At 46.1% G+C, this 27819-nt stretch overlaps 1 protein-coding gene across 1 annotated transcript in view; it reads left to right on the plus strand.

Moving 5' to 3' along the window:
* Galnt18 (polypeptide N-acetylgalactosaminyltransferase 18) overlaps window positions 1-27819 on the plus strand; it is a 292370-nt gene that overhangs the window by 250233 nt on the left and 14318 nt on the right. The window contains exons 8-9 of the mRNA XM_005075674.4: window positions 2113-2250; window positions 7750-7845. Of these exons, the coding sequence (XP_005075731.1) occupies window positions 2113-2250; window positions 7750-7845 (234 nt within the window). The remainder of the gene's footprint in view (window positions 1-2112; window positions 2251-7749; window positions 7846-27819) is intronic.

Consider the following 27819-nt stretch of genomic DNA (forward strand, 5'->3'; position numbering starts at 1 on the left):
GTCTCTTTACTCCTAGAGTACTGCTGCAGTTCAGCTGCACAGAATCCCATGGAAACCTTAGAGAAAATACTACTCTGGACCTCATCCCTAGAGATTCGGGTCAGTGAGTCTGTGGAGGTAACAACCTGTCAGGCTCACAAGACGATGGCTTTGAGAGCCTGGATTCAGTCCCATCTTTTAGATTCTTCTCAAGCATATTGAACTCCAGGAAGCTTTCTTTGGCAGTTCACCTGCCCCTGCCTCACTCTCCTGGTACCCAACACTCCAGGCACTCCATAAAGATTAGTTGACAAAGAAGAAGGCATGGCTGCCACCTGCTCTCCATGTTTTCTTAAGAGCATCCCGGCCATCATTGACCCAGTATCATTTTCTCAAGCACAGACACATCTTTACCCATTTAGGTCTCATCTACTTTCTAGCAACCACTGCAAATTCAGAGAAGAAACCCTTCAGCCCTGCTCAGGTGGTGCCTGGAGAATCCTATCAGTTAACATGTACAAGACTCTGGTCAGCACTGGCTCAGCACCCAGAAAGCTCTTGACATTGATGTTGTTACATGTGTAAGTGGGTTCTTTGATGGCTCTTATCTGCTACCCTGCTGGGCCCTCCCCTGGGTCATGCATGCATGGAACAGAGTTGTCCTCTTTACCCGAACCCTCGCCACATTCAGTCCCAAACCTGTGAGAGCTAGAGCCGCCTCCAGCACATGCATCCTGCTACTCTAGTGGTAATCAGTTTGTCTGTCAGTACACAGAAAAGCAGCCCACAACAAACATCTGTATGTCCTTCCTCGACATTCAAGACCCCTCCTAGCTGCTACTTCCCTTGCCCAGGGGTGCTCTTTGTCGGTGACCTTTCTCTGAGGCTTGGTCACACTGAATTTTGTGACTTTGTGGCAGAAGTGCTGGGCCATTCTCAGGGTAGCCAACTTTTGATTTGCTTCCTAAGACTGCCCAAACAAATTAGCCACAAACTTGGTTGCCTAAGACAACAGAACTTTTTTCTCATAGATCTTGAACCCAGAAATTCAAGTCAAGGTAGCAGCAGAGCCAAGTTTCCTCCAGCGGCTACAGAGGGTTATCCATCTCTTTTGGTTTCTTCCAAGTCTGTAGGAGGTTCCTGGCTTTCCAAGTCTGTAGGATTTGTCGCTTCAGTCTCCTGTGTCTCTATGTAGGCCTCCCCTTCATGTGTCTGTAGACATGCAAACCTTCGTCCCTTTTCTCTTACAAAATTACTAGTCACTGGATGTGAGGACTGTCCTATTCAAGACATCTTCATCTTGATATTCCTAAACTAAGTATTTCCTTAAAGACCTCTTAAAATCCTATCCAGAGGTTCTAGGCAGACAAGGATTTTGGAGGAGAAAGATCAGCCACCTAAATGTTAAGAAAAGAAAAAGGAGTGTTCATTGTTTTCTAATAATAAAGGCCAAAGAGCTTTTGTCTATAAAAGACCACATAGTTCTTAATCATTGCTTACTGCCATGAAAAGGATTTGATGCAATTGGCAGGGAAAACACGAAAGCAAAAGTCAGTTAATAAGAAGGTGTGTGTGATGTGTGGCAGGGGGAGCAGATGCTTGGTATCCAAAAGTTAAAAATAAGCAGGAGGCTGGTTCTGGAGGCTCTGGATATATGTATAGATCTCCAATGTCCACCTGTACCACACATATAGATTTCTGCATATGTATATCTATGTATTTATCTATCTCATTAGATCATAAGCAGAGAAATAATCCTGAGTACAGAAGGAATGGTTTCCCATGAAAACTCACACCTTTAGGAAAACATGGATGTTGTCCAAAGGCAGGGTGTAATTGTGATGCCTTGTCAAAGCTGATACTCCAGTCTTACACAGTCACCACACAAAGTTGAGTATTCCACCCCACTACATCGCTTGACAGCAATCTCTTTCAATACTGACCTCACCTTTCAGAATCCAAACGGGAGTGGTTATGGGGTGAATGCTGCATTGGAGAACACAGGAGTTAGCTCCCCACAGGGTCCCTCTACCAGAAAGTCTCTGTGAATCTCAGCTGGAGGCACTGGCTCAGAGCAGGACACATAGAACAGGCCTGATGGGAACTGCATCTCTGCCCCTGCTTCCTGTACAGGACTCAGGGATTGACATTGGGGACATCACTGCACGGAAGGCTCTGAGGAAGCAGCTGCAATGCAAAACCTTCAGGTGGTACCTGGTCAGCGTGTACCCAGAGATGAGGATGTACTCGGACATCATCGCCTACGGAGTGGTAAGGAGCCTGTGTCTTTGGGATTCATTCAGATGCAGACAGAAAATAAGACTGGAGATGGGCATTAAGAAGGAAGGGGAGGGAGAGAATAAGGCCACTGTCACCTCTGTGGTAAGCTATGATATACATCAGTGCTAGCTGATGGACCTTCAAGAGGCTTGAATTTCAAAGCCCAAGTCTTTTCAGCTCCACTAAGGGAGGACTGTGCCTCTCCTCACAGTCCTCAGCAATTGACATCTGGCCCCAAATCTGCATACCCATTTAGCAACACACATAAAGAAGTGGTTAGCTTCAGATTACAAACTAACACAGCTGATACCACATGAACTCCCAGCTGGGGTAACTGGGGTTCCTTCAAACACCCATGTGCCTCCACCACCTGATGCCTCAGATTCATGTTTGAAGCCTCATTGGGAATACTTCTGAGAAACAGAACCTTCCTGAATTTACTGAAGGATTTTTGTAGTTTGCTTTGTTGGTGGGTCATTTTCTCCAGTGCGTGTGGTAGAGTCACCAAGATGGAGAATGGAGTGCAGGAAATAGCATTGGTTCAGATCTTGACCTCAGGCTGGGAGTGTAGCTCCCTAGTAGGAAACTTAACTAGTGTGTATGAGTCCCCAGCACCATTAAAAATATGAAGTAGAGTAAGAGCTTGCTCTCTTCCCAACTTATGGACTGTGAGCTTTGGTTTCTTCATCTGTTAAATGGAGTAAGTTAATACTGCTCTCCTTGACTAGAAGTGAGTCTGAGGACTGTGAATTGTTTTCTCTCTCAGGCTAAAATACTTTAACCATGAGAAACCCTTCTATGAGGACCCTCCGCTCTTTGAGTATTTCATGCAGTGCATGACTGCTGTTTGAATAGTTCCTCTACTGACTGTTAAAGTCTGAACACACTATTTTTTCCTATGACAGTTAAGTCCTTGACTCTTCTCTGTGAGGCTACTTATATTATATTCAGGTTACATATGACGAAATGGGCAAAAAACTGACTTGTCTCTGACAGAGCCTGACTGACTGGCTGGAATCACCCCAGTTCTTTGCTTTGGAAAGCACCCCTCCTGCCTTTTTTGATATGCCAAGATGAAAACTTGAAGGCAGAGCTGAGGCCTCTTTGGTGGCCTATGATCAGAGCTGCGTTAAGGGCTTCCCCAGCTGGGAACATTATGAATGGAGCTCTGCCTGGGAGTGTGAAGTCTTTACTGAAAGGTTGGGCTCAGAATCAGTCCCCGATCCTTCCATCACTAATACCCAGTGGTCATAAATTACACAGAGCTGGGACACCCACCCTCCAGGTCTTGGCTGTCCAGAAGGCCATCTTCTAGAGATGAATTATGTCTTCTATGAGAGCCCTATGAATGTTTTACAGTCCAAAATGGCAGCCTCTTGCCTTTCCACTTCCCAGGCTGGCGTGGGGGACGGGGGGGAGGCAGTGTCAGAGCATCCCCTCAGCTGATGCTGCCCAGCTACTACCTGATACTCCAGATCCTCCATCATCACAGAAGCACTTTGTACTTTATGGTGTCCATCAGTTCCTTCCACATCACCAGAACCGTCCAGTGGATGCGCTCTTCTGATGCCTTACACTCTGCTCCATAGAAACTGTACATGCCACTTGGCCACTGTTGGACCCAGTCCTAAGATAAATTTTGGGTCCAAAGGAAGTTTTAAAACCAGACCTCCATGAGTCAGGATTAGCTTCCAGAATCACATTCTCCTTAGGCCATTGCCGAAGCTGACCAAGGTTAGTCACTCTCACCAGGAGAGGCAGAGGAAGCAGTAATAGCAAGAACGTCTGCCTGTAGCCATTGCACTCCCAAGTCTTAGCTAAAGGCTCTTTCTTCCTCCATTTAAAAGGGTCTTCTCTTCCACATATATGTAGCTGCAGGTTTCTCTTGGGCCCCTTGATGACAGAGCCAGAAAATTTTAATTTACCAGCTAGTAAGTGTCAGGAAATAGACTGTGTCTAGATCTGTCTGGGTCCAGCTCAGGCTGTCTGTGCTCTATCACACGAACAACCACCCACTCATCATCCCACAGAGATGAGCTTGATAGCCATCCCCAGGTTTGGCAGAGGTCACTGTGCTTTTACTGTTCACAAACCAGCCACTGTGAAATGTCCAGTCAACCTTTCCTTCCCACAGTCATCTCCATATAATGTCAGTGCCTGGCTCCATCAGGAGCAGAGACATGCTTGCTGGTGCAGAAGCATCATGAACTCTTAATGAGTGCCACACAGGATGCAGCTACAGAAGCAAGAACATTTGATGGGTCTGAATTGTTCTTTCTTGGTAATTACTTTTATTCTAAAATTCAGAGGCAGATGTCTTTGCAGGAGCAGTAGTTTTAAAAATCTTTATTTTCCATTCCAATTCATGCTCAAACTACATCATTCAGGTCAAATAAATGTTTGGGTCACTCAATTGGGCTAGTGTCAAGTCTGTAGCCCAGGCTATTAATCCACTAATAGGTCTCATTACTGCTCCTTCAGGCTGAAAGAGCTGTGGGGCTGCACTGTATGGGTTTCCCCTGAGCTCTCTGTCAGGGAGATGGGGTAGCTTTGGATGAATCCCAAGTGTGGTACTGAGAGTTGAGATGGAGAGGCAGCTGGAATCAGACATGTCCCGTTTCTGGACAGTTTCTTTGTACTTTCTTCTTATACAACCATGACGTTCTGCACAGCCTCAGTGTTAAAGTAGTCCACTTCAAGGGGCACATTTCATAGTATCAAGCTCATAGCTACACATAGGATGGGAAAAGCCTCATCTCCGATGTCAGGCACACTATGACCCTGTAACTTGCAAAGCAATAGTGCCTTTCTTTTGCTCATTTTCTGCATACACTCATTCAACAAGTGGCAATCATGTGCTTCATGCCCTGCTCCATGCCATATTCAATGAGGAAGGCTAAGACCCAGTATTGGTAATGGATGAGGAGGCAGGCAAGTACAGAGGCAATGAGAAAGCAATATGCCACATGCTGTAGTAAGGTCCATGAGAATGGGCCTGCAGAGATGACTCAGCAGTTTAGAGCACTTGCTGCTCTTGAAGAGGATCTGAGTTCAGTTCCCAGCATTCATGTCAGGGAGCTCATAAGTGCCTATAGCTCCAGCCACAAGGGATCTGGCCCTCGTGAGCACCAACACTCAAGTGCACATACCCACTGACACAGACACACACACACACAGACACACACATACTATTAAAATAATTTTAAAAGAGAAATGAGAGTACTGGGGAAGCATAGGACAAATGGTGTCACCCCAAGACTTGGGCTTGCAGAGTAGCATGCAAGCTGAACTCCAAAGACAAGGAATCGATAGCCATGCAGAGGGAACACCAAAGCAGAAGGTGAAGGTGTTGGAGGTACTGGTGGCATGGAGACAGAATCACAGACAGGGTGGGGAGGGAGCACTTGTAGCTACACCACCGTTCTAGCGTGTGGGTTCTTCTGACATCCAGATGATTCATTTGGAAGGTACTTTACATGGCTCCTGGCATGTCAGTGCATTCATCACAGCTAGTGTTCCTGAATGGCTTTCAGGAAGGTTACAGCAGTGATGGAAGAAGCTAATGATTCCGTTGCTGGCTACCAGACCCCGTGCGAAGCCCTTGAAGATATTATTTCATTTAATCTTCATAACATCCCTGAGAGGTGGGCACTATTATTATCCATACTTTAAAGGGAGGAAAACAGACAGAGGAAGTTATTTTGTCCAAGACCAGGCTGCCAGAGTCAGTTCCGCACCCCAGCCTGTCTCTCTTATTCCATTGCTCTAATAGACCACCTGCTTAATGGGAGAGGAATGTATCACAAGGCACCCACCTGTCACCCAGAGGCCACGGCTCAGGACCTCAGCAAACCAAAACTAAGGATGTGTGCATCTCTCAGTACCTAGTAGGTCATCATAGTGGGTCACAGACTTATATGCTACACCCACCTCTTTGTGGACCACAAGACAAGTTCAAAGTTTGTATATTCTCCTCCCAAAAAAATGCCAGCCTAGCACAGGAAGCACAGGGCACACGGCAGAGGATTGCCTACTTGTATGCTTCCGGGGCTTCTGCTTGAGGAACAGAGAGACTCACAAGTATTTCATCAGAACCTGTGGACTGTCAGTGGAAGATGGTGTTACTCTAATGGGCTGAGAGAGAGACCAAGGCTTGAGGAGGACCTGACCTTGTTTCTTATTTGATGTGCAGAACAGATGAGCCTCAAACCCAGTTGTGCCATTGCCTATCTCCTGAATGTCATGCACCTCAGCTGGGTTCATCCTACCCCTTCTCCAAGACGTCAGGACAGCACAAGTCCAGCCTCTCCCTGGTCCTCACCCATAGTTCACTGCCCTGGTCTTCCTGGATTCTCCTCTCCAGTCTCTCATTCTAAAAGGGGGATTTGTGTTGACAGAAGTGAAACCCAATTAAACTAGCTCAGGGTGACATGGATGAAGACACTTTGAACTCTCTATGAGCATGGAAACTGGTCGTGTGTGTGTGTGATCTGGGAAACCATGGAAGCCCAGGCAGGGGCAGGTGCCATCTCTTTCTTTTGATTCTTTGTCTCTCACTCTGAGCACAACTGACTCCCTCAGTTTACACGAACCCAGCAGATCCTCCTAAAACACACAGTCTCATTTACCCATAATTCTAGTGGCCACCACCCACTGAATATATCTCAGTGAAATCTGAGCTCACTTAGATCCAGGATGGTCAAATTCCAGAAAGATATAGAAAGAGAGAGAATGATTCATTTGTTATAGACTGTGGGTTGGTACCTAGTGGTCTATGCTGTTGTGGCTGATGAGAAGGTTTTCTGACATACAGGTTATCCTTTCCAAGGACTCAGAGTGGGCACAGATCATGACAATGAATATGGACTCTCTGACACAGATATATCCTGCTGATTCATAAAACTGGACTTACACACTTATGAGATTAAAAGATTTTTATCTCTTCTGCTTCCATCAGACCCCTCTCTCTTATTCCCCCACTAAGCTTTCCACTCTAGAGAGTCCTCAGTAGCAGGACCACCCAGAGGCTGACCAAGCCCCTGATGGATCTTCAGGAGGTGCAGAACAGTGGGTCCCAAAGGACCTCTCAGGATTAAAAACAAACAAACAAATTTACTACCCACTTTCCCCAACTCAAGAGGAAAGGCTCTCTGGGGACTCTTGAAGGCCATTGCTCCACTCCTAGAGAAAGGGAACAATGGAGATCCAAGTGTTCTTGTTGTGCACTTCTTGTTTATTTCTCTGATGATCTTTCTCTGTAGAGTCAGCTTTCTGTCTAACAAGATGCCCTGATTTCCCAGGTAGTAGTGACCAGCCCCGACCTTTACACAGAAGAGCATCTGGGGCCTGCTGATACAGTTCTATTTGGTGACCTGGGATTGATGGAGAAGCTGAATCTTTCTGGGGGATACACTCACCTTTCCTAAATTAATACTTGTGTTTTCTCCCATCTTTCCCCTTGGGTGTGGCCACATTTCCTCTGATGTTCAGCTGCAGAATTCCCTGAAGACTGATTTGTGTCTTGATCAGGGGCCAGATACCGAGAACATCCCCATCGTGTACATGTGCCATGGGATGACACCTCAGGTGAGTCTTTAGGAGACCCTTGTGCCAATGGTGTGCATGTGAGTGCCTGGTGTGGGGAAGCACAGCTGGATTCTGCCATGGACCCAGAAATCTCTGATATTCATCAGGAAGTATTCCTATTAGCCCAAGAGCCACGTTTCGCCTTTTCTCCCTCAATAGAAGCTGGAGAAGTGGGTGTTAGGGAACAAGGATTCTATGGATAAGGGAAGGAGAAGGCAATACATTTTTACAGAGAAACTACTGCTTCCTTTAAGAAGCTCTGGTTCTGGAAGAAAAGCCATTCCTTAGCAGGGCAGAGCTCCAGGATTCTGCCAAGGTTCCTAATGTGCCTGAGTTCCATAGACTGCCATGTCACAGTCTACAGGCCATAGAGTGCCATGTCACAGTCTACAAGCCATAGAATGCCATGCCACAATCTGTAGGTCAGGAGTACCCTTTCTAAGATATGCTTCTGATGGGGAACAAAGGGTAGCCACCAGGACATGGACTGTCCTTTAAAATCCTCCATCCATAGTCTAGGTGTCAGATATACCAAGGGTATGTTGAAACACAGGCAATGGAGCTGGTTTATGCAATAAAATAATAGGCAGCCACTGACCAATTTTGTCCTAGCATGTAGAGTGTTCAGATGGGCCATGTTGCAGAGTTTAACTCCAGAAGAGGGCAGTGACTAAGAAGGATGCTTTCTTATCAGTTTTTGTAACTGTGCTTCTGTGTTTAAGTTGTTATCTGCCTAAACATGTAACTTTAGGCTGTCACATGGTCCTGTGTGCAAATGATGGGAACTTCAGTGACTGTTCACTGTGACCCTAACACCTTATCTTTTTGGTGGGCCATGTTATTGTGACATCACTACTTGCTTAGTCTCAGTCTCCAGGCAGCAGATCATACATGTCCCCACATCACTTTGCATAGCAATTCATCCCTTATTATAGAACAGTGTGACATTTTCGATACATATTGTTGGGACAACATACCAGACCAAAGCAACTTAAGGGAGAAAGGGCTATTTCCATTTAGAGTTACAAGAGAACATGGTCCATCATGGTAGGAAAGGCATGGAGGCTGGAGCAGGAGGCTGACAGGTCACATTGCATCCACACTCAGGAAGCAGAAGGGAAGAGTAAGCGGGGCCATGCTAGAAAACCTCAAGGCCCACCCCCACCTCCTAATGTTTCCACACACTTCCCAAACAGCACCATCAGCAGGGATCAAGGGTTCAGACACCTAAGCCTCTGGGGGATATTTCACATTCAAACCACAGCACTGTCTTTATGCTAATAAGTGTCCTATCAGAGATACACAGACGATAATAAGTTATAAGTGTACAGATTAATGAATGCCTGTGAAATGAACATTATCTTATTAGCCAGCACTCCAAAATGCCTCCATATCTGTTAACTACACTCATGGATCTTGTAAGTTGCTCATTTGTTTTACTGTATACTATTCTGTTATGAATATGCTATGAAGTGCTGAGATAGGTTTAATAAGAAGGGCTGTCTTACACTCATATATTTGAATGCTTATAGTCACTTAGGCACTGTTTGAAAGGAATAGGAGGGTTAGGAGGTGTGGCCTTGTTGGAGGAAGTATATCACTTGGGGTGGGCTTTGAGGTTTCAAAAGCCCATGCCAGGCCAAGTCTCTCTGTCTCTCTCTGTCTCTGTCTCTTTCTCTGTCTCTCTCTGTCTCTGTCTCTCTCTCTGTCTCTGTCTCTCTCTCTCTCTCTCTCTCTCCCTCTCTCTCTCTCTCTGTATCAAGTTGTAGTTCTCATCTGCTTCTTCAGCACCTGCCTGCATGCTGCCATGCTTCCCTCCATGATGATAATGGACTAACCTTCTGAAACTGTAAGCAAGCCCCAAATTAAATGGTTTCTCTTGTGACAGTTGCCTCAGTCATGGCACCTCTTCTCAGCAATAAAACAGTGACTAAGACAAGTACCATGAGTCCTGCTGAGGTGATCATCTTTTTCATGTCTTTCTGACTCATTTCCGTACTCTTTTTTTTTTTTTTTGGATTTACACTTAGGAATAGAATTGTTGAACCATTGGGTTGGTGTGTGTTCCCTTTAATAAATATTACCTGTGATAATCTGCTCAAGTGACACAAACAAAATACCAACGTTTAAGCAACAGAAATGCATTTCTCAAAGTTCTGGAGACCAGGAAGTTCCAGATCTAGATGCCGGCAAATTTGACATCTGGCAATGGCTTGCTTCATAGCTATCAGGTTACCTCCCTTCTTTCTGCTCTCACATGGTATGGAGAGAAGGGCCCCACAGGAATGAGGTGCCTCACAAGAACGCTAATACTATAGAATAAGGTTCCAACCTATGACCTCACTCAATGTAAAGACTCAGAGAAGTCTAAGGCTTACCGTAGAAGATACCTTTTGAAAGAAATGCTAGGGCTTGACTCATGATAAAGAGGCTGAGGCCAGGGGTATGATCAGTGGATTTTGTCACCTCAGCAGAAGCCAAGGATAGAGGTGAATGAAATTGGGAGAGACACAGAGAAGTAAGAGAAAAGGAAGAGTGGCTGTCAGACCCTTGCGCTGTGAAGTGAAAAGCTTTGTCTATGAGCTTCGATGTTCTACAAGGAAACAGGAGGGTGGTGACAGATGCTGGAGGGCACATTAAGATCATCAAGGGTGTCACTGCCACCACAGGCCCAGGGAGCAATGTAGATATCCTCCCCTGCCAAACTCTATGAGTCGAGTGGCAATCCCTGGAGCATCTGTAAGTTGCTCTGGCAGTGAAAATACAGGTGAATCGGTGAAGGGCAGCAGGAGGCCTGGGTCCTAGGCTAGGTCTTTACTGTCACTTTAATGTTTTCTGGCGACATAGTTTGTTAGACTCCACTGTGGGACTTTAACTTTATGCTAAAATATATTAAATGTAATCAGAAAGTTCAGTGAATTCCTAGCTCTGTGTGTAATGCAGTCACCATCCTAGTGAAGCCTGTCATCCCTGAGGGCTTCCTATGGGTAGTGACAGTTCTGATCTCTCCCCAGTTGACTAGCTACCTGTGGACCTGTCTGTCCATCTGTAAATAATGAAGCTGGACTGGCCATCTCTAGACACAGCTCTGCTAGCTGTGACAACCTGCTCATCTCTAGTTCTTTTGTTCTGAAAGGTACTTGGCTGGAAGCTGTGAGTCTGTGCTGTGCCTGCCAGGGATGCTGGATCTGCCTTCATAGATCAGCTTCTTCATGTACTCATGCCCCTGAGTTCTGCAGGAAGCATCAGGCCTGATGCCCCCTACTTCCAGGTTCATGCTTTCAGGGTCCAGGAGGCTCAGTACCAGGCTCAGGTCCAGGTTACCAAAGAATGAAACCATGTGGACTCTTGTGGCAGGAATTGGTTGAAGAAGGAGCAGGGAGGGCCAGAAAAGCCAGCTTATCCTGGAAGTGGGCTGTGTGTCCCTGCCCTGAGTTTCTGTATCCACCCAGTATGGACACAGGGACATGAATTGAGTGATTAGTGAGGTGTCAAGAATTCTGGATTCCATCGGGCGGTGGTGGCGCACGCCTTTAATCCCAACACTCGGGAGGCAGAGGCAGGTGGATCTCTGTGAGTTCGAGGCTGAGCTGGACCAACAGCCTCCAAAATAATACTGAGAAACCCTGTCTCGTAAAACAAAACAAAACAAACAAACAAAAAAAAAAGAATTCTGGATTCCAATGATTCCCCAAAGCATCCTCCAGCCATGGAGAGATTAAGAAAGAAAGTGCTCAGGGTACTTTTTAGGAGACTGTGGATAGATGCAGGCCCTATGTGCCCGCTGCACCCTGCAGGCTTTTTCTGACACATATGAAACATACATTTTTGATGAGATTGGTCCCTCTTCCTGGCAGTTCCCTAACCTTTCATAAAACAGGGAGAACCCAAGGATAGTCACACATGTACAGATGGGATGCCACATGTCTCCATGTAAGCTATACCTATCCATCCCCAGAGGAGAACAATGTCCTTCACATTGCCATCTACAGAGTATACATAAATCTGAGATGACAGCCTTTCTGACCTCTACTGTGAAACCTCACAGGCCCTTCCCCGAGATCCATAGCCAACAGGCAGCCTGCAAATGCTGAAGGGAAACATATAGTAATAACTAGATGTTAAGAGCCAGGCCAGGGAGATGGTTCAACAGGCAAAGGCACTTACCACCAGTCCAGACAATCTAAGTTGAATCCCTGAGAAAGACAGAATTCATTCTGGCAAGTTGTCTTCTGATCTTCACTTATGTACTAGGGTACACACACACACACACACACACACACACACACACACACACACACGCATTCACACATACACACATGAGTAAATGTAACAAAGTGTTTTTAAAAACACATGAGAGCTAGAGAGATGGCTTAGCCTTTACCAGCTCTTGCAGAAGACCCAAGTTCAGTTCTTAACACCCATGTCAGGTGATCTAAAATCCAGTTACAGAGAATCTCATGCCCTCCACAGGCAACTGCACTCATATGCACATACCCCCACAAGGCACATAATTAGAAAATAAAATAAATCTTGGGGATAGGAGAGATGCCTCAGTGGTTAATAGTACGTGTGCTTCCAGAGAACCTGGGCTGCTTTCCAGAACCTACTTTGGGTAACTCACAACTGCCTATAAGTTTCAGGAGGTCCAGTTCTCTCTCCAAGCCCTCACAGGTACCCCACATGCACATATACATAAGATAAAAAAAATCATCCTTTTTTTTAAAGTTGTTGCTGGGTTGAAGCTATACCACTTACTAGCCAGGTACCTTGAGTAGATGTTTAGCCTTGATTTTTATTACCCATAAAATGGAGATTATAGCATTACCTCATTAGCTGTCTTGTAGGGTTGCTACAAAGCTTACATAATGGTGTACATGAAACCTTTACACAATGCAGGCTGGCCCATGATGGTTGCCTATTCTGTATAAGCAGTTATTACTAAGAGGCTTGTGGAGAGACTCAAGTCTATTCTTGGGCAAAAAAAAACTAATAATTAGCTTTGAGAGAGTTGAAACCACCTTCCAAAATAAAAGGACATACATGTTTGTCTGAGAACAAGGGCACCCTTCTGGCCACTGACTCAGGTGACAGTGGTGTCCCCATCATCTCTGCCCAAGCCATGTTGGTAGACTTCAGGAGAATGATACCTAAACTAAGAAATCCATGATTATTCCTACTCTGTGACTCTATGGCTTCTTTATGCTTCAAGACAGAGTCTTATGATGTAACCCAGGCTGGACTCAAACTCAAGATCCTCTTTACTATACTAGTGCTGGGATTGTAGCCCTGCTCTTTCCTCATCTGTGGTACTTGACAATCCATCACACATAGGATCCATCACCATGTGTGTGTTTCCTTTTATGTCATTCTTGATCCCAGAGGACAGTGGACAGCACCCTCATGACATTGGCTTTCTCATACTCCAGACAATGATAGGGATGTTTGTAGAGTGACTTCTAGTGAGTGCCAGGGGCCCCAGAAGACATGAGAGACCCAGAGACAGCTTGTGCTGGGACAAACTGTTCCCACAGTTGGGTTAAACCCTCAGAGACAAACATTACTCTGATGGAGTTGTGACACTCCCGGGTCTCAGGGAAGGCCCTGGGCAGGAGAAAGCATGATGTAGGTAATCAAATTAGTGAGGTGAAGCTGCTGGGAAGGATACTAATTGGTAATGAGTGAATGTAACCATTTTATTTAAATTAGCAGCAAATTTTAAGCAATCCTCAAAATAACTGAGAATATTAGCCCTAATTAGTGTAACAGCCTGGAAAATTTCTCCTAATGGGAAAAATACAATAGTGGGGTCTTTCCACAGACTCAATCCAATTAATCACTCATTCACTCACTCATTCATTCATCTGCCCATTCACACTAAGCTTTATGCCAAGAACTAGGAGTGAGAAAGGCTGCTTACCTGAGTCCCCAGCCTGGAGGAGGAAACCAAACACAGACAATTAGCTTCCATGATGAAACCCTGCAGCCTATTGCTCCAAACACCTCATTACCCCACAGAGGGCATGTGGGGTCAGAAAGAACACAGCAGAATCTGAGGATCTCTTCTGTCCATTCTGACAGAGTTTTCTAGAAGATAGGTGACACATTGAGATGAAACGCTTCTCCTTGGCAGCAGGAAAGGAAAGGTAGAAAGGATCTTAATCCCTCCAGAAGTCTGTAAAGTTCTGAAGCTGCCACATCAGTGCTTCAGGACAAGCTTTGACTTTGGGTCTAAAGAACAGAGTTGAGCTGAGAAAATTCTGTTCTAACCTAAAGATGAATTTCATGTCAGATCAGGAAGTGTGTTTAAGAAAAGTTAAACCAAATGTAGAGGATGAAATGAACTTTGTTGCATTGCTTTTTTGTCGTTACCTCTTTAGTTTTCATTTTTGTTTATTTTTGCGGTGTTGTGGATTGACCCAAGGCCTTGTATGGACCAGGCAAGTGCTCTGTCAGTGAGCTGCTCTGTCAGTGAGGTGAGCTGCATCCACTCAAGTCCTCTTCATCATTTTTAAGAGTAGTCACTTGGGGATGCTTGATTGCTTGGTTGGTAGACAGACAGATAGGTGGGTGGGAAATGAAAAATACTGATTATTTCATTGTCTACTGATAACTTTCTAGAAGTTTCCATTTGCCAATGGGTTATAATGACATCCTTACCCCTTCTCTATTTGACAATGCCTCCTGAATGATGGATGATAGATATATGATAGACAGACAGACAGACAGATATTGAAATGAAAAGCATTGATTACCTCATTGTCTACTAACAACTTTCTAGAAGTTTCCATTTGCCAATGAGTTATAATGGCACTATCACCCTGTCCCTACTTATCAATGTCCCCAGTAGCTTCAGGGACATCAAAAACACCTCATAGATTGTGCTTGCATCTCCAACCCCTTCATTTAACATTCCAGAGACAATTGCCAAAGTTTTGCTTTGTCTGCCAAGAATTTAAATGGCTTTGCACTTGTCAGTGACCTCTGGCAGATGTCTCCACTTCTCTCTGACTTTTATCTATAAATAAATAGAATGCCAGGCAAAGAGCAGCTATGCAGTCTGCAGATCTTCCCTGTGTTTCCTTCCTGTCATAAGACTGATACCTGGCAGTGCAGGAAGGTCGCCCATAGCCTGATAGATTTGGTTGGTGCTGTGGTTTGAATGTGGAATGTTCCTCGTAGGCTCACACGTTTGAGTACATGTTCCCAGGTGGCAGTGCTGCTTTAGAAGGTTGGGGGAACCTTAGTTAGTTAGAGCTTTGGAGGGAATAGACCTTCACGTTTCCTAGCCCAGTCCCACTTCCTATCCAGACTCTTCTTCCTGTGCGGACAGTGTGACCAACCACCTCACACTCCAGCCACCATGCCTTTCCTGCCATGATAGACTCTATACTTTCAACTGTGAGCCAAAACCCCCTGCTTCTATCACAGCAAAAGGGAAACTAATAATACAACTGGTCACGTGAATCTTAGCGTCATTCAGGAAGTTACCCAGAGAGGATTATCTAGATCTTACACATAGTCCCAAGGGCCCCCACTCATGCAGAATGCAGAGCAAGTAAAGTCTCAGCACTGTCACAAGGGCTGGTCCCAAAATAGCCATAGGATGGCCCACTCTCCCATATCCTCTGACAACCATTCTTCAGTTCCTTCCCACAGACCTGCTTTCTTGGTGAGGAGTGGTTGTTTGAGGGGTGATCTCACCTACAGAGGACCTCAGAAAATGGCTGATACATAGAAGAGGAGATCTCAGATCAGACAGAGCAAGAGTCTAGTCCCAATCTGCCTATACCATGGGACAGTTGGAACAAATGACTGGATGTTTCCAGCACCCCTGTTATGTTCTAACCTGTGAGCACAGGATTCTGTGTGCACATTTCCCTTCTGAAACTCCTGCCTCACTCACCACTGCAGCCCTGGAAAGTGTCCATGGAGACCAAGTGCCTTACCTTCCTTGCCTGGGACCTGGAGTCAGCAGCTAGCTTTATTGTCTCTCTGTTCTTCAGGGAGGCTGAGTTCATGAGTTGTCTGATTCATGCATCATGCAGTATCACTCTTTGCATGATGCCTATTGAAAGGAAGGAGGCTAACATTGTGGTCCCCGCCCTCACCCCCACCTCTTCCTTCACTCTACTGCCATTCACCATGAATTACAACTCTGCTGTTTAGTCAATCTGTGGTCTTGTTTCACTGTACAATTTAGGGTAAGGCATAACTCATAGTAAATGCTAACTACAGGTTGTTATGTTGTTTGTGTTTAATCATATTTGCATAGGTGTGCACACATTTACATATACACACAGAAAATCCCTACGTATCTGTATCTGCTTGGCTCTGCAGGCCTGCTTGTTACATCTTATTGCCACCTTGCCAGCTTGTCCCGAAGCCTATGCCCCTCTCAGGAGGCAGATGCAGGTTGTAAGTCCTAGAACTTCATGACAGGTACTTAGTCACACCCAGGGGCAGCCTGTCCAGGACTCAAGCCTAGGGAGAGGAGGACTGGCCATGGTATCATTTATCAGAGCATCCTCTTTTGTTCTAGCTGCTCCCAGAGGCATGGGTGACACACACAGGTTTCCCTTTCTGTCACAGTCAACCACCAGAATGCCTGGGGTTGCCCCTGAGCACTAGCCTGCCTGGATCTGGTTCCTCCTTGGTAGGTGAGAAAAGATCCCACAGTCCCCTGCCTCTTCCCCGCTGCTTCAAAAATATACATCATCAGGCCGGGTGTTGGTGGTGCACACCTTTAATCCCAGCACTCTGTGAGTTCAAGGCCAGCCTAGTCTACAACAGCTAGTTCCAGGACAGCCTCCAAAGCCACAGAGAAACCCTGTCTTGAAAAAGCCAATATATATATATATATATATACATATATATATATATATATATATTATACATCATCTACATTTCTCTCTAATGATCTCTCATGGAAGTAGAGGACTGGGCTGGGATAGTCAGTGATTTGAACAGGGGGTCACAGGGAGCAGTGGGCTGTTGGAGGTACCCAGGCGTGAGGCCATGGTATCATGTCCTCTTTCCCCACAGGCTGATGGTGAACTCTGAGCTGTTCTTGCAGGTTTCAGTGCAAAAGAGGGAGTTGCCTGATTTGTTATTCACTCCACATATGTTCTTCATTTCATGTCCAAACTCTGCAATTAGAGTCATCAACAGCGAGTTTTGCATGACTTTTATTAAACTCCCACAGGCTGGGAGCAGGCTGTCATTAGTAGTACCATAAGTGCCCAGCATTCTGGCTCCTAAGCAGAGAGCTGTTGTCCCTGGCCCCATGCCCACATTTCTTTGCAGAGCTTTGCTTCCCAGATAACTCTGGCCATGGAGACAAGATGGGAACCCAGTGGCAGAGGGGGTGAATTTAGATTCTAATCTGACTGTGTGCTCTTAGACAGGTCACCTAGCCTCTCTGAGCCTTGGTTTCCTGATCAGTAAAACGGGCACGGGAATTGAATGCTAGATAAAACACAGATCTGTATGTGTCTCGCACCAGGTTCATCCTCTTGTTTAAGTTAGAACCCTGATATTTCAATGAGTGTTTTCAATGTTGAAAGATGATTATTAAAATGGCAATAGTGTGCACGCACATTTACTGTGTGTTCTTCCTAGGTACCTTTTAAATACTTCTCTTGTCTAAGCTAACGTTCCCAGCAGCCCTCAGAAGTGGGCACTTTTAATACCTTGTTCTTACCAGGTAGAAAACTGGGGCTCACAGTGATTGTGTGACCCAGCAGAGCCTGTTTGTCACCTAGATTACCCACTGTAGAGCAGAGGCTCAGGGCAGAGTCCATGCTGCCTTCCTGTTTGCTGCTCTCAGAGAGACCCTTGCATGGAAATAGTACAAGGAGTCACACAGTGTGGGATGATACTGGGTGGCACCAGGAGGCGCACCAGTCATAATTGCTCCGTGAATAAAGGCCATGATGAGAGTCTGAGGGGAGTAACCCCAACCTAGATAAACACTGATTTCCTCTTGGGATCCAAAGGGAAACTGAGTCTAGCTTGTAGTATTCTCATGAAAACACTTGAGGAGTTTCAGGACTGGACTCAAGGGGATTTGAACTCTATTCTTCCCCACACTCCCTGGGTTTCTTGCAACCTAGGTTGACCTCAAACTTGCTATGTAGCTGAAGACGGCCTTGAACCCTGATCCTCATGCCTCCACATCCCAATTGCTAGAAACACAGGCATATACCACCACACCTGGGTAAAGACCTTTGTTATCTAGTGAGCTCTACTCCCTGGTTCACAGCAGATGCTACATGAACTCTGGATAGCAAAGTTGTTGGATTTTTAAGTAAATGACTGTCGTGTTCAAAATTGTATTGCTGTAATGAGATACCATGACCACAGCAACTGTTATAAAGGAAAACATCTCATTGGGACTGGCTTACAGTGCAGAGGTTTAATCCACTTCCTAATAATAGTGGCATTCCCTAGGCGCCAAGTATTCAAACTTATGGGTCATTCCTATTCAGACCACTACAATGGCTGAAGTACTTTTACTCGTCAAACCCTGGTAACCTGTTTAGGCACACTGACTCTGTCATCTCCTACAGGACCCAAAGCCTAGTTTTCATTTACTGCTTCCTAGAGGTTTTTCCAAGATCAAATGGGAAGTTCAAAGGCATCACTCTGGATGCACAATTAGCCCCCATTGGGTACATGGTGGTTGCTGGTTTTATTAGTTTCAATGCTAAGCCCTCCATCAATACATGGTTTTCCTTGTGAGACTAATGTCAGAATTAGTGTTATCCTGTACCTCTTCTTTCATACATGACATCTTTCCATGAAGACATGGAGACGGAAGCCTGAGAGATGGAAACCAGGCCCCACTCTCCTTTCTTGATGAAAGCCCGGTTGCTGTGGGCACAGGTTGGGCATGGATAGGAAGCACATTCTTCCATTACTGCCTTTTCTGCCACCACATTTTGCTGGCATGTGTAACTGACCTGCTTTTCTATATGGCCCAACCCTTAGGCAAGAGATGCAGGAGCCTCTTGAGATGCACAAGGGTTAATTCACCAGTGAGTCCCCTCTCGCATGGCTGCTGTAACTCACTCCCCATCTGCAGTGGCATTATGGGACTGCTCCCACGGGAATCAGAAGAATAGAGTGGACAATGCAGGGTGGTAGCATTCTTCCTCTGGTGTGCAAAAAAGACAATGTCCTTTGTCACATATTTGGATCAAGTGCATCCAGGGTAGGTTCTCAACAGGCAGGTTAATACTCTGGGTGGAGTAGTTTGTCATCATGTGGACTGTTTCTATTGATTGTGCAAGATCACCACAGCAGGACCCAGTGCTAGCCAGATACTACCAAAGTGTCTTCATGAATTTTCAGGGCTCCCATTAGCTAAGAATCAGAGAAAGGCAGAGCCAAAGTCAATAGTCTCCGTGCTTCAGGAAGGGCCAGTGCCACAGAGTATGGACACCTGAACAGTATTTGTACCACAGAAGCTTGAGGACATGCTTAATCCATTTTAAGAAAGTTCCTAAGGAACTGTGTTGAGAATACATGATGGGCATAAATGAATTCTCCAATTCGATTTTTCCAGCTAACTGCATTGTCACATCACCTTTGTCCCAGATGCTGCAAGCCTTCTCACTGATGTGGGTGAACCCTAGGAGAGCAGCTCTTTAGTGGAACCCTCAAGGGTAGTACTGTGTTAATATGCTGGGAATTTAAGTAGAGCCAGGCCTTCTAAATCAATCACCAGGACAGCTTTATATTTTCCTTTGCTCAAAAAATACACTATTCACTGCAGTTACATGTGTGGGAGTAGAGGTTGTCCTGGGTGAAGGACACCAAAAAGGAAAATTTTGTAACATTTTCACTGCAGGAAAAAGGACTTGCTGGCCTTGATTCTTACAGAACTGGCTACAGAAAATACCAGCGTCTGTGCACTCTCTCTGCAATCCTTGGAATGATCTAGGCTTACTTGTTTTTTTTTGTTTTTTTTTTTTTGTCTAGGACATTGTAACTGCTTAACAAATGTGGGTTAAACAAAAGAAACAACTAAATAAGACATTAGTGAAAGCTTGTTAAAGGGGAGTTTTCACAAGATGGGGCAAGCCAATGATTGCCTTCTTTGCCCTTTGAGGGTTTTCTAATGATGACAAGGTTCACCATGGAACCTATACTTGGAACCTGAGGGCTGTTCACACTAAGAGGTCCAATCTGTATGATACATGTGTAGTTGTAGAGCCCCTGGGAGGAAATGATGATGATGGCTCTGATTTAGGAAGTGAATGAGAAGACACACTTTGAGTATGGCCTCTTCTGCCCAGAGTTTGCTAGAGAGGAATGAAGAGAGAGGGCTGGCCATCAAAGAAGACTATGGGGTTGAGAAGGGTGTGTGCTTAGGTTTGTTTTCCAGGGAAAGCGATAAGCAGGCATGTTTTTGAGGCTAAGAGGAAGAACCAGAGAAAGAGATCAGTGTTAGGATAGAGAAGGCATAATACTAAGCAACATCCCTAGGGGTGGGGACTGAATGAGGACAGGAGGGGCTGCCATCCAAGCACAGGATAGGGCTGGTCCTGGACAGCAGGAAAGAGCCACTGCTGAGACTCTGGAATACTTGGAGGGATGCCCAAGACAAATAAGTTCACACTGCCTTGCAGAGAGTGGGGCATCTGCGGGAGAACAGAGAGCTCAGACACTGGCCAAGCACCCAAAGAGCAGATGCTGGTTAGGGTGGAGGGGCCTGTTTGGAGTTGGAGGTCATGTGTGTGATAGCATAATTTGTGTTTGCTCCTCTTTTACTAGGAACATCCTAAGCTCTTAAAGTAGTACAAGGTAGCTGTATTATACCAGCAAGAGATAGCGCTTCATTTTTTCTGGGGTAGTGGGCAGATAAGCATTCCATCTAGCTCATTCTGTGTCTTGGGGAGAGTCATTTAGCCACCAGACTCTATGAAGAGTGATGATTGGGGTCAGGAAGTAAGGAGTGTGAAGCAGACACTAGGGAACAAACTTGAATGAATTTCCAAGTTGAAGTTCAAAGGTCCCTAGTATACTTTAGTAATAACACTAATCCAATAAACTAATGTGTTTGAATGTATGTTATGTGTCAAGTGGTAGGTTCAATGATGAGCAGGTAATTATGTACAAGGTGAGCAGACATGGCCAATGTCCTCAGGGAACTTGGGATCTAATAGGGACCTGTGGTACAATGGTGAACTGTCACCTAACACGGAGCACTAGTAACCACTATGACAGTTGAATACATTTTCTGTGTCATAGGCAGGTGGGAACAGGGCCTTGAGTCTAGGCAGTGTGGATCTGGACAGAGTCTTTCCTATATCAACCACCCTCTCCACATTAGCTCAAGTCCCCTTGGCATATACTTTCAGAGTTTCCTGTACTTTTTCTAAGGTCATGCTTTGAATTTGAATTTGGCATTTCTATTTTTGCACAGTATTGTAGGGGAGGGAGCTTAACAAAATGGTTGCCCATCAGCCAGGCCCGTCATGCCCCAGTAACTCATTACCTCAGGATCTCCACAGCTTACAGTAACAAATGTTTCTTGACCTCTCCACAAGTCCCTTTCTTCTCTGACCTTCTCTCTCTTCTGCAGTGTCTTGCCAAAAGCAGCTGGAAAAACAAAGCTTACTCTTCATCTGCATGCCATCAATCTTCCCAAGGCTGTCTAGAAGCCATCACCATCTTTATGGTCTCCAGTGATGGCTTCCTCACTTTGGCCCTTTTGGCTCTAAAGATAGTGTCTCATACTTTAGGATTTGACCTTACCCCTCATCTAGGGTCAGTTTCTGCAGGCTAGTGAACTTGGCAGTTTATGGCTGTCAGAGTTAGCTTCTTGTTCATGTTTCATGGTCACCAAAGTCAGCCCCACCCATCTGAGATCCTGCAGGTGGCAGGGCAAAAAGGGAGAAGACAAAATGCTGATCTCCAGGAAGGTGACAGTGGAAAAAGCTGTTGGCATGTAGAAGAGGGGACCAGCAAGGGTCCCTTAGGCACAGGAGAGAGGCTGTAAGCCCCACTGTTACTCTGTCTCCTGGTTGTTGTTATCTAGCAATAGAGAGTCCAGAGTAGTGTGTCTGCCAGATCTTGAAACTCCAAAATTGAAGTCAATAAAATCCTCCCCACCCTGGTGTGTGTGTGTGTGTGTGTGTGTGTGTGTGTGTGTGTGTGTGTGTGTGTGTTACTCTATAACATGTAGAGATGGAGGAGGGGCGAGGGGTCACATTATAGTCTGAAAACTGATTAGACATGAATGTATCATAGTGGTCATAGTTAAATAAGAAGCCACATCTGACATATTTGATGGGGGACACAACTATGGGGGGGACCTCAAGGGTACAAGGAGGAGAGGACATTTTGTATATTCTGACAGTAGTAAATCTAAGCTAATGATCCCAGCCCAATAACAGTGCTGCAGGCCACTTGACTATCTCCTGGGTTCTCAGTGGGAGGCTCTCTCTGTTCAGTCCTAAATTCAAAGGTACCAGCTCCACTTACCCCCTGCTGGTCTGCACAGATACAACTTTGATTGTCTAGAGTCTAGACAGGCCTGCCGGTGCTTCCAGAGTTGCCTGCAGCCCAGCGTTAGGCCCCATGGGTATCTTTGCTAAAAGACTGTGGAAAGTGTTGAGATGTGTTAACAGGGAACAGTGTGAAGCCACAGCTCTCGATTACCAGTGTGTTGTCTGCAGTCTCCATGATGACTCTCCTCATCTCCCCACACAGAAGGGTGCTGCACACGTCTGTGGCTTTGATCTGGGCAAATTACCCCCACTCCAGCCTGTACTCAAACTTCATCGTTCACTGGCCTCTTTGGGTGGAGTTCATCACCTCAGACCTGGGCTATCATAACACTCTAACAAGTCTCCTGTTACAGGCCTGCCAGGGAAGTATTCTAGACATCTTGCTACATCGGCCTGTCTCCCACACCTAAGGGACCCTCACTAGGTCCCCTCTTCTTCATGTCCACGGCTGCTTCTGTAGCTAGCAGTTCAAGGGAGGAGCCTGTCTCGCTCCTTTCTGCTTTGGGGGGCCTGGCATTTCAGAAGAGGGTTACTGAGTTGGTTGAGATCATCCCCCATTACAAGCCTCTCCCCATGAGGCTCATGGTCTAGTCATCGATTCACAGGAGAAATGAGTTCCCAGGAGAGGAGCTGGTTTAGAAGCCATGCCTTACACATGGCTGCTACTTAGAGAGGCAGCACCAGGAACTGTACATGCCTCTGCCCCTGCAAGGACTTGGTGCTGAGGTTGGTGGTTGTAAGGGTGTTTTAGAAGTGACTCACCCCCAACTCCTCATTTATTGGCCCTGTGGCCCCGAGCACCATAATGAACCTCTGTGTCAAGGGATTAATGACCAAAAACCAAACCTCTAAATCAGCCCACCTGTCTACAGAGGCTTGTGGCTCATCCTTGGGTAAATAGGACAAAAAGCCCATTTCTAATACATTTTCTGGATGTCACAGCACCACTCTATAAATTGAGACTGAGCTTCCACAATTCATCTGGAGAGGAAGGCATGGCAGCAGGAGCATCTGTGCTGGCAGGGGTGTGTAGCCTGTACTCTTCACCCCTTCCACCCCCGATAACTTGGTGGAGCAGGAAACAGGAAGCAGACAAGAAGTAGGGCTGGACTTTTCAAGGCCTGCCCCATGACCCACTTTCTCTAACAAGTCTCCACCTTCTAAAGGTTCCCAGACCTTCTAAAGCCATTTCCAACAGCTGGGAACCAACTGCTCCAACACTTGAGCCTATGGGGAATGTTTTACAGCCAAACCATGACCTTCCCCATGCCCGCTCCCAAGTCAGTAGTTTATAGGTTTTAGCTAAGCTTTCCAGGTGACTGAGATGTAGAGCAAGGGTGGGTACCCTAAGCTTGATGGCACTGGGATCCTGAGGACCCTCCAGCCTCATATACTATCATATGTCTTCTTTTCTTAGATTGTCAGCCCACTGTTTGGCTTCTGTTACCTTATTTTAACTCTCGCTATCCTATGAGGCTCCCTGGTATGTGCCACACCTCACAGAGAGCTGGTTCCTCAATCCTGGGTCAGGCTTCAGCAGTCTTTGGAATCCCTTCCAGGTATTCAAAGAAATGAGCCTAAGGAGGCTAGCACACCCTAATCCCTGCTGTACCAGAACCTGTCAAACACAGTTGTTTTCTCCCGTGATAATTCTAGAACATACTGCCTCACTATGGCTCTCCCCTTTCCCATTCCACCCCACTCTCCAGTCTCAGGAAGGTGTCAGCCAAATTCCACTACTGTCCCTCCATGCCTGAGGCTACATGTTTCTGAAATGCCTCTTTAAGGGCATGGAATCCATAGAGCAACAGTGTTGCCAAGGCAACACTAATGGAGGGAAACCAAGGCTTCAATGTCTGTGCCCAGTAATAGGAAGAGATCCAGAACTTGAGCTGTGCCCAGAAGTTTATCTTGTGTGTTCTGAATGAGAAATGTTCCCCATACGCTCATGCATTGGAACATTTGGCCCCTGCTTGGTGGCACTGTTTGTTGGATTTAGGGGAGTTAGGGGACCTTTTAGAGGTGGAGTCTTGCTGGAGGAAGTAAGTACATCACTAGGGGCACTTCCAGTTCCCTCCTGCTGCTTCCTGTGTGAGGATAAAATTGTGACCAGCCAGATTCCAGCTCCATGCCTTCCCTGCCATTGTGGATTTTGTTCCTCTGGAACCATAAGATTAAATTAACCATTTATCTCCCTGCTTGCTGTTTGATCAGTGTCTTATCGCAGCAGCAGCAACAGCAAAGTGACTAATACAGGTCACTAAGAAGCCTCACTGCAGATTCCTGGTGTGTGTGGAAGGTTCTAGAAGTTCAATAGAAGTTACAACATGAAGTGCAGAAGTGGGGTGATAGTGAGAGGAATGAAAGATCTGCAGATTGGCCGTGTCCAAGCTGGAAATGGAGGACAAGTCTTTTTAGCCAGTGTTTGCAAACTCTGGTTGGCTGGCTCTGGGTAAATGCTAAAGAAAGTGTGCTAAGCCGTTGTGTGCTGCTGAGATGCCTCCTGCAGAATCTCTCTATGTAGCCCTAACCAGCCCTCAATTCACAAAGATCTACCTGCCACTGCCTCCTGAGTGCTGGAACTACAGGAGGTCACCTCCACACCAGGCTCAGCAGCCAATCCTTTTCTTAAAAAAAAAAGTTCTTTATAAATTTTTGTTCCAACAAAATTATCCTGTGACACTGAATTATAAGAAAGAAAAAAATCTGCAAGACAGGTCTAAGGGAAGGAACCAGGCCCCCACCCATAGTGACCTCAGGCGCCTTTCTGATGCCCAGGACTCAGGGGGGAATAGTTGGTAGAAGTGGTCCTGGCTATGCTGTGCTGTTGGTGGCATTGAAGGGAAGCATTTGGAGTGGCCCTGGGAAGCCACATTCTTCTTGCACCATCCTCGCTGGGGGATGGGCTGGATGGATGAGGAGCCTCAGATCTAGCCCTGGGCTTCTGAGGAGTCTGAGGACCACCCAGGCTTCTGCCTCAGAAAGGAGATACAGGCCCTGAACTGTCAAGAATTCAACCTAGCTGGGAACATCCTCCAGGTGGTGAAAGAGAATAGGCCTCCAGGTGGTGAATTGTTTTTCAAAACTGGATGTAGCCTCAGTTTCCCTTTCCTCACAGATAGAAGGTATCCGTGCCTGTGGAGAAGCCCTAACATGCACACACAAAAAGAGGGTTCCAGTCTTCTCCCCTCTCCCATCCCATGTCCCTCCTCTATCCTGGAGAGCCCTGTCAGTGACCTTTGGTACCTGTGAAGGGTGACACTGTGGCTCATTTGCATACCTTCAGGATAGGAACTCTGGTTTGGGGGTCCACCTGTATCCTGCAGGGAATGGCCTTATCAGAGGTGAAGGACTCAAGCAAAGCCATTCTCCTGCTCTGGGGGTTCTTTACCCAACCTTTAACCTCAGGCCCAGAGGATAGTAACATGAAGACAGGGCTCCATGGGCTCCACAGCTGTCTTCAGCTCAACCATTCATCATTACTCCTGGCCCTGGCCTGGAGAAGGGGATATCAACACTTGTATGAGACCTAAGATGCGGATATTTGTTCTTAGAGTTGTAGGTGATTTTTCTTTCTCCATCAAGCATCAGAATAAAATGCCAGTCAGGTGTGCAGCCCTGCTGAGCTGTGCAGGGCTGAGTGAAGAAGGGATGAAATCCATCATTACAACTGGAGAGGAGCTGAGTGGCCAGTGTATCGTTTCGATATCACTGGGGGGTTTGTAAAACATCCAGACAGGATAACTGCCTGCCTCTGCCTCTGACAGTTACTGGCAGGATGCTGCTGTCTCAGCATCCTGTGTTCTATTAGTCTTTAGTAAGAGGACCCTCCCATCCTCCAGCACTTAGTCCAGACCCCATGGTGTGTCCAGGGGACCATATGGAAGCCAGCCTCCGGCACTCCCTGGTACCTTTCAGCCCACTCACTGAAGGTTGAAGGGATTCAGGGAACCAGGTGAGGCATGTGAACTGTCCTGGGTCTGGCTCAGGAGTCAGACAGACTGCAGTTTAAATCTTGACTGCTAGTCACTGATGTGTGACTTTGGACACATTATTTAATTCCTCTCAGATAACTTAATTTGCCTCAGTTCTTCATCTGCAAAATGGGAGATAATGGCAATATGGATAGAAATTCAAGATCTGAAATGTCCACATTTGAAGGCTTTTGGGTACTCACACAGACAGTCCCAACCCTGACCTTCTATGAGAGGTGGCTTATATATAAAATTGTGTTTATACTTGGGTCCCATCTCCAAAATAATTCTTTATGAATGTATATGCATATATTGTACAAATCCTTTTAAAGACTTGAAATCAGAAACACTTGGTCCTAAGCACTTTGGAGATGGGGTACTCAAACCCTGCCCCTGACCCATAATACCATTAGAATTAAATGAGAGAGTGCATGAGCCCCTTCTGCTCCTGCATAGTACAACTACCAATATTTCAGCTTGATTATATTAGCAGTCTAAACCAAGGCCCACCAGGGCCTCATGACAATAATACTGCTGATATTTGGGGCCAGGCAGTTTAACTTTACTGAGGTGTTATGTCCAGGAACCCTAAATGATGTCTAATAAGCAAAACTACCCCTTAGCCCTCATTGGATACCACAGCTCTACATCACTTCTTGCTCCAACCCTCAAAGTTCCTCATTGTCTGAAAGCATGGCCATGCTTGCTGGACCTCTAGGCATCGAGCAAGGGGTATTTTGCACAAAGCCCTCCCCCTGTTTTATGTGTTCAGGTCATTTATTGATTCACTGTGCTACTGGCTAGCCTCTGAGGTGTCCCAGGGAGGACTGGAGGGTGGCTTCCTTGCCAAATCTGACTCCGTGATCCTCAGGCTTCCTGGTTCCACTTGTCAAGATACACTTTGTTGTTGGCTTTTTAAATAACCAACAATTGTCTGTCTGCCCTTATTATGATCTTCTGAGTCTCTGGAGCAATAAACAGCTCTGGTGACAGCTGTAGCAGCCTGTAAGTGCACACATACCTCTCAAAGCATCTCCCAAGGCACTTCAGAGCAACTAAGTGGATAAAACTGGTTCCAGCTATTACCTGCGTGGTCACTTGTGTGTGTAGACCCCGCCCTGGAGACAAGAGGCAGATTCTGATGACAGAAGTCAGGAATGGAGGGAGGGAAGTACCTGGTCCCTGACTCATCCTTCTCCGCAACTCCGTGGCTGAGGTCATGTACTTTTTCACATTCAGGAAAGGCCTCAGGACTTTTCATTTCTGGTTCAAAGGTACAAGAGCTGGAGTAAGCTAGGGAGGAGAGGGGTGGGATGGGGAAGTAGCTCAAGTTTTGTGTCAATGGACTGGGTGATGCTGCTTCCTGGTGTATGGCTGGCTTATACATTATTCTTTTGTTGCTGTGACAAAAAGCTGGCAGGAAACAACTCCAGGAATGAAAGTTAATCGTGGTTCATGGTTTGAGGCTTCGGCCTGCCATG

The sequence above is a fragment of the Mesocricetus auratus genome, unplaced genomic scaffold, assembly GCF_017639785.1.
Source record: "Mesocricetus auratus isolate SY011 unplaced genomic scaffold, BCM_Maur_2.0 Super-Scaffold_4256, whole genome shotgun sequence".
NCBI lineage: Eukaryota > Metazoa > Chordata > Mammalia > Rodentia > Cricetidae > Mesocricetus > Mesocricetus auratus.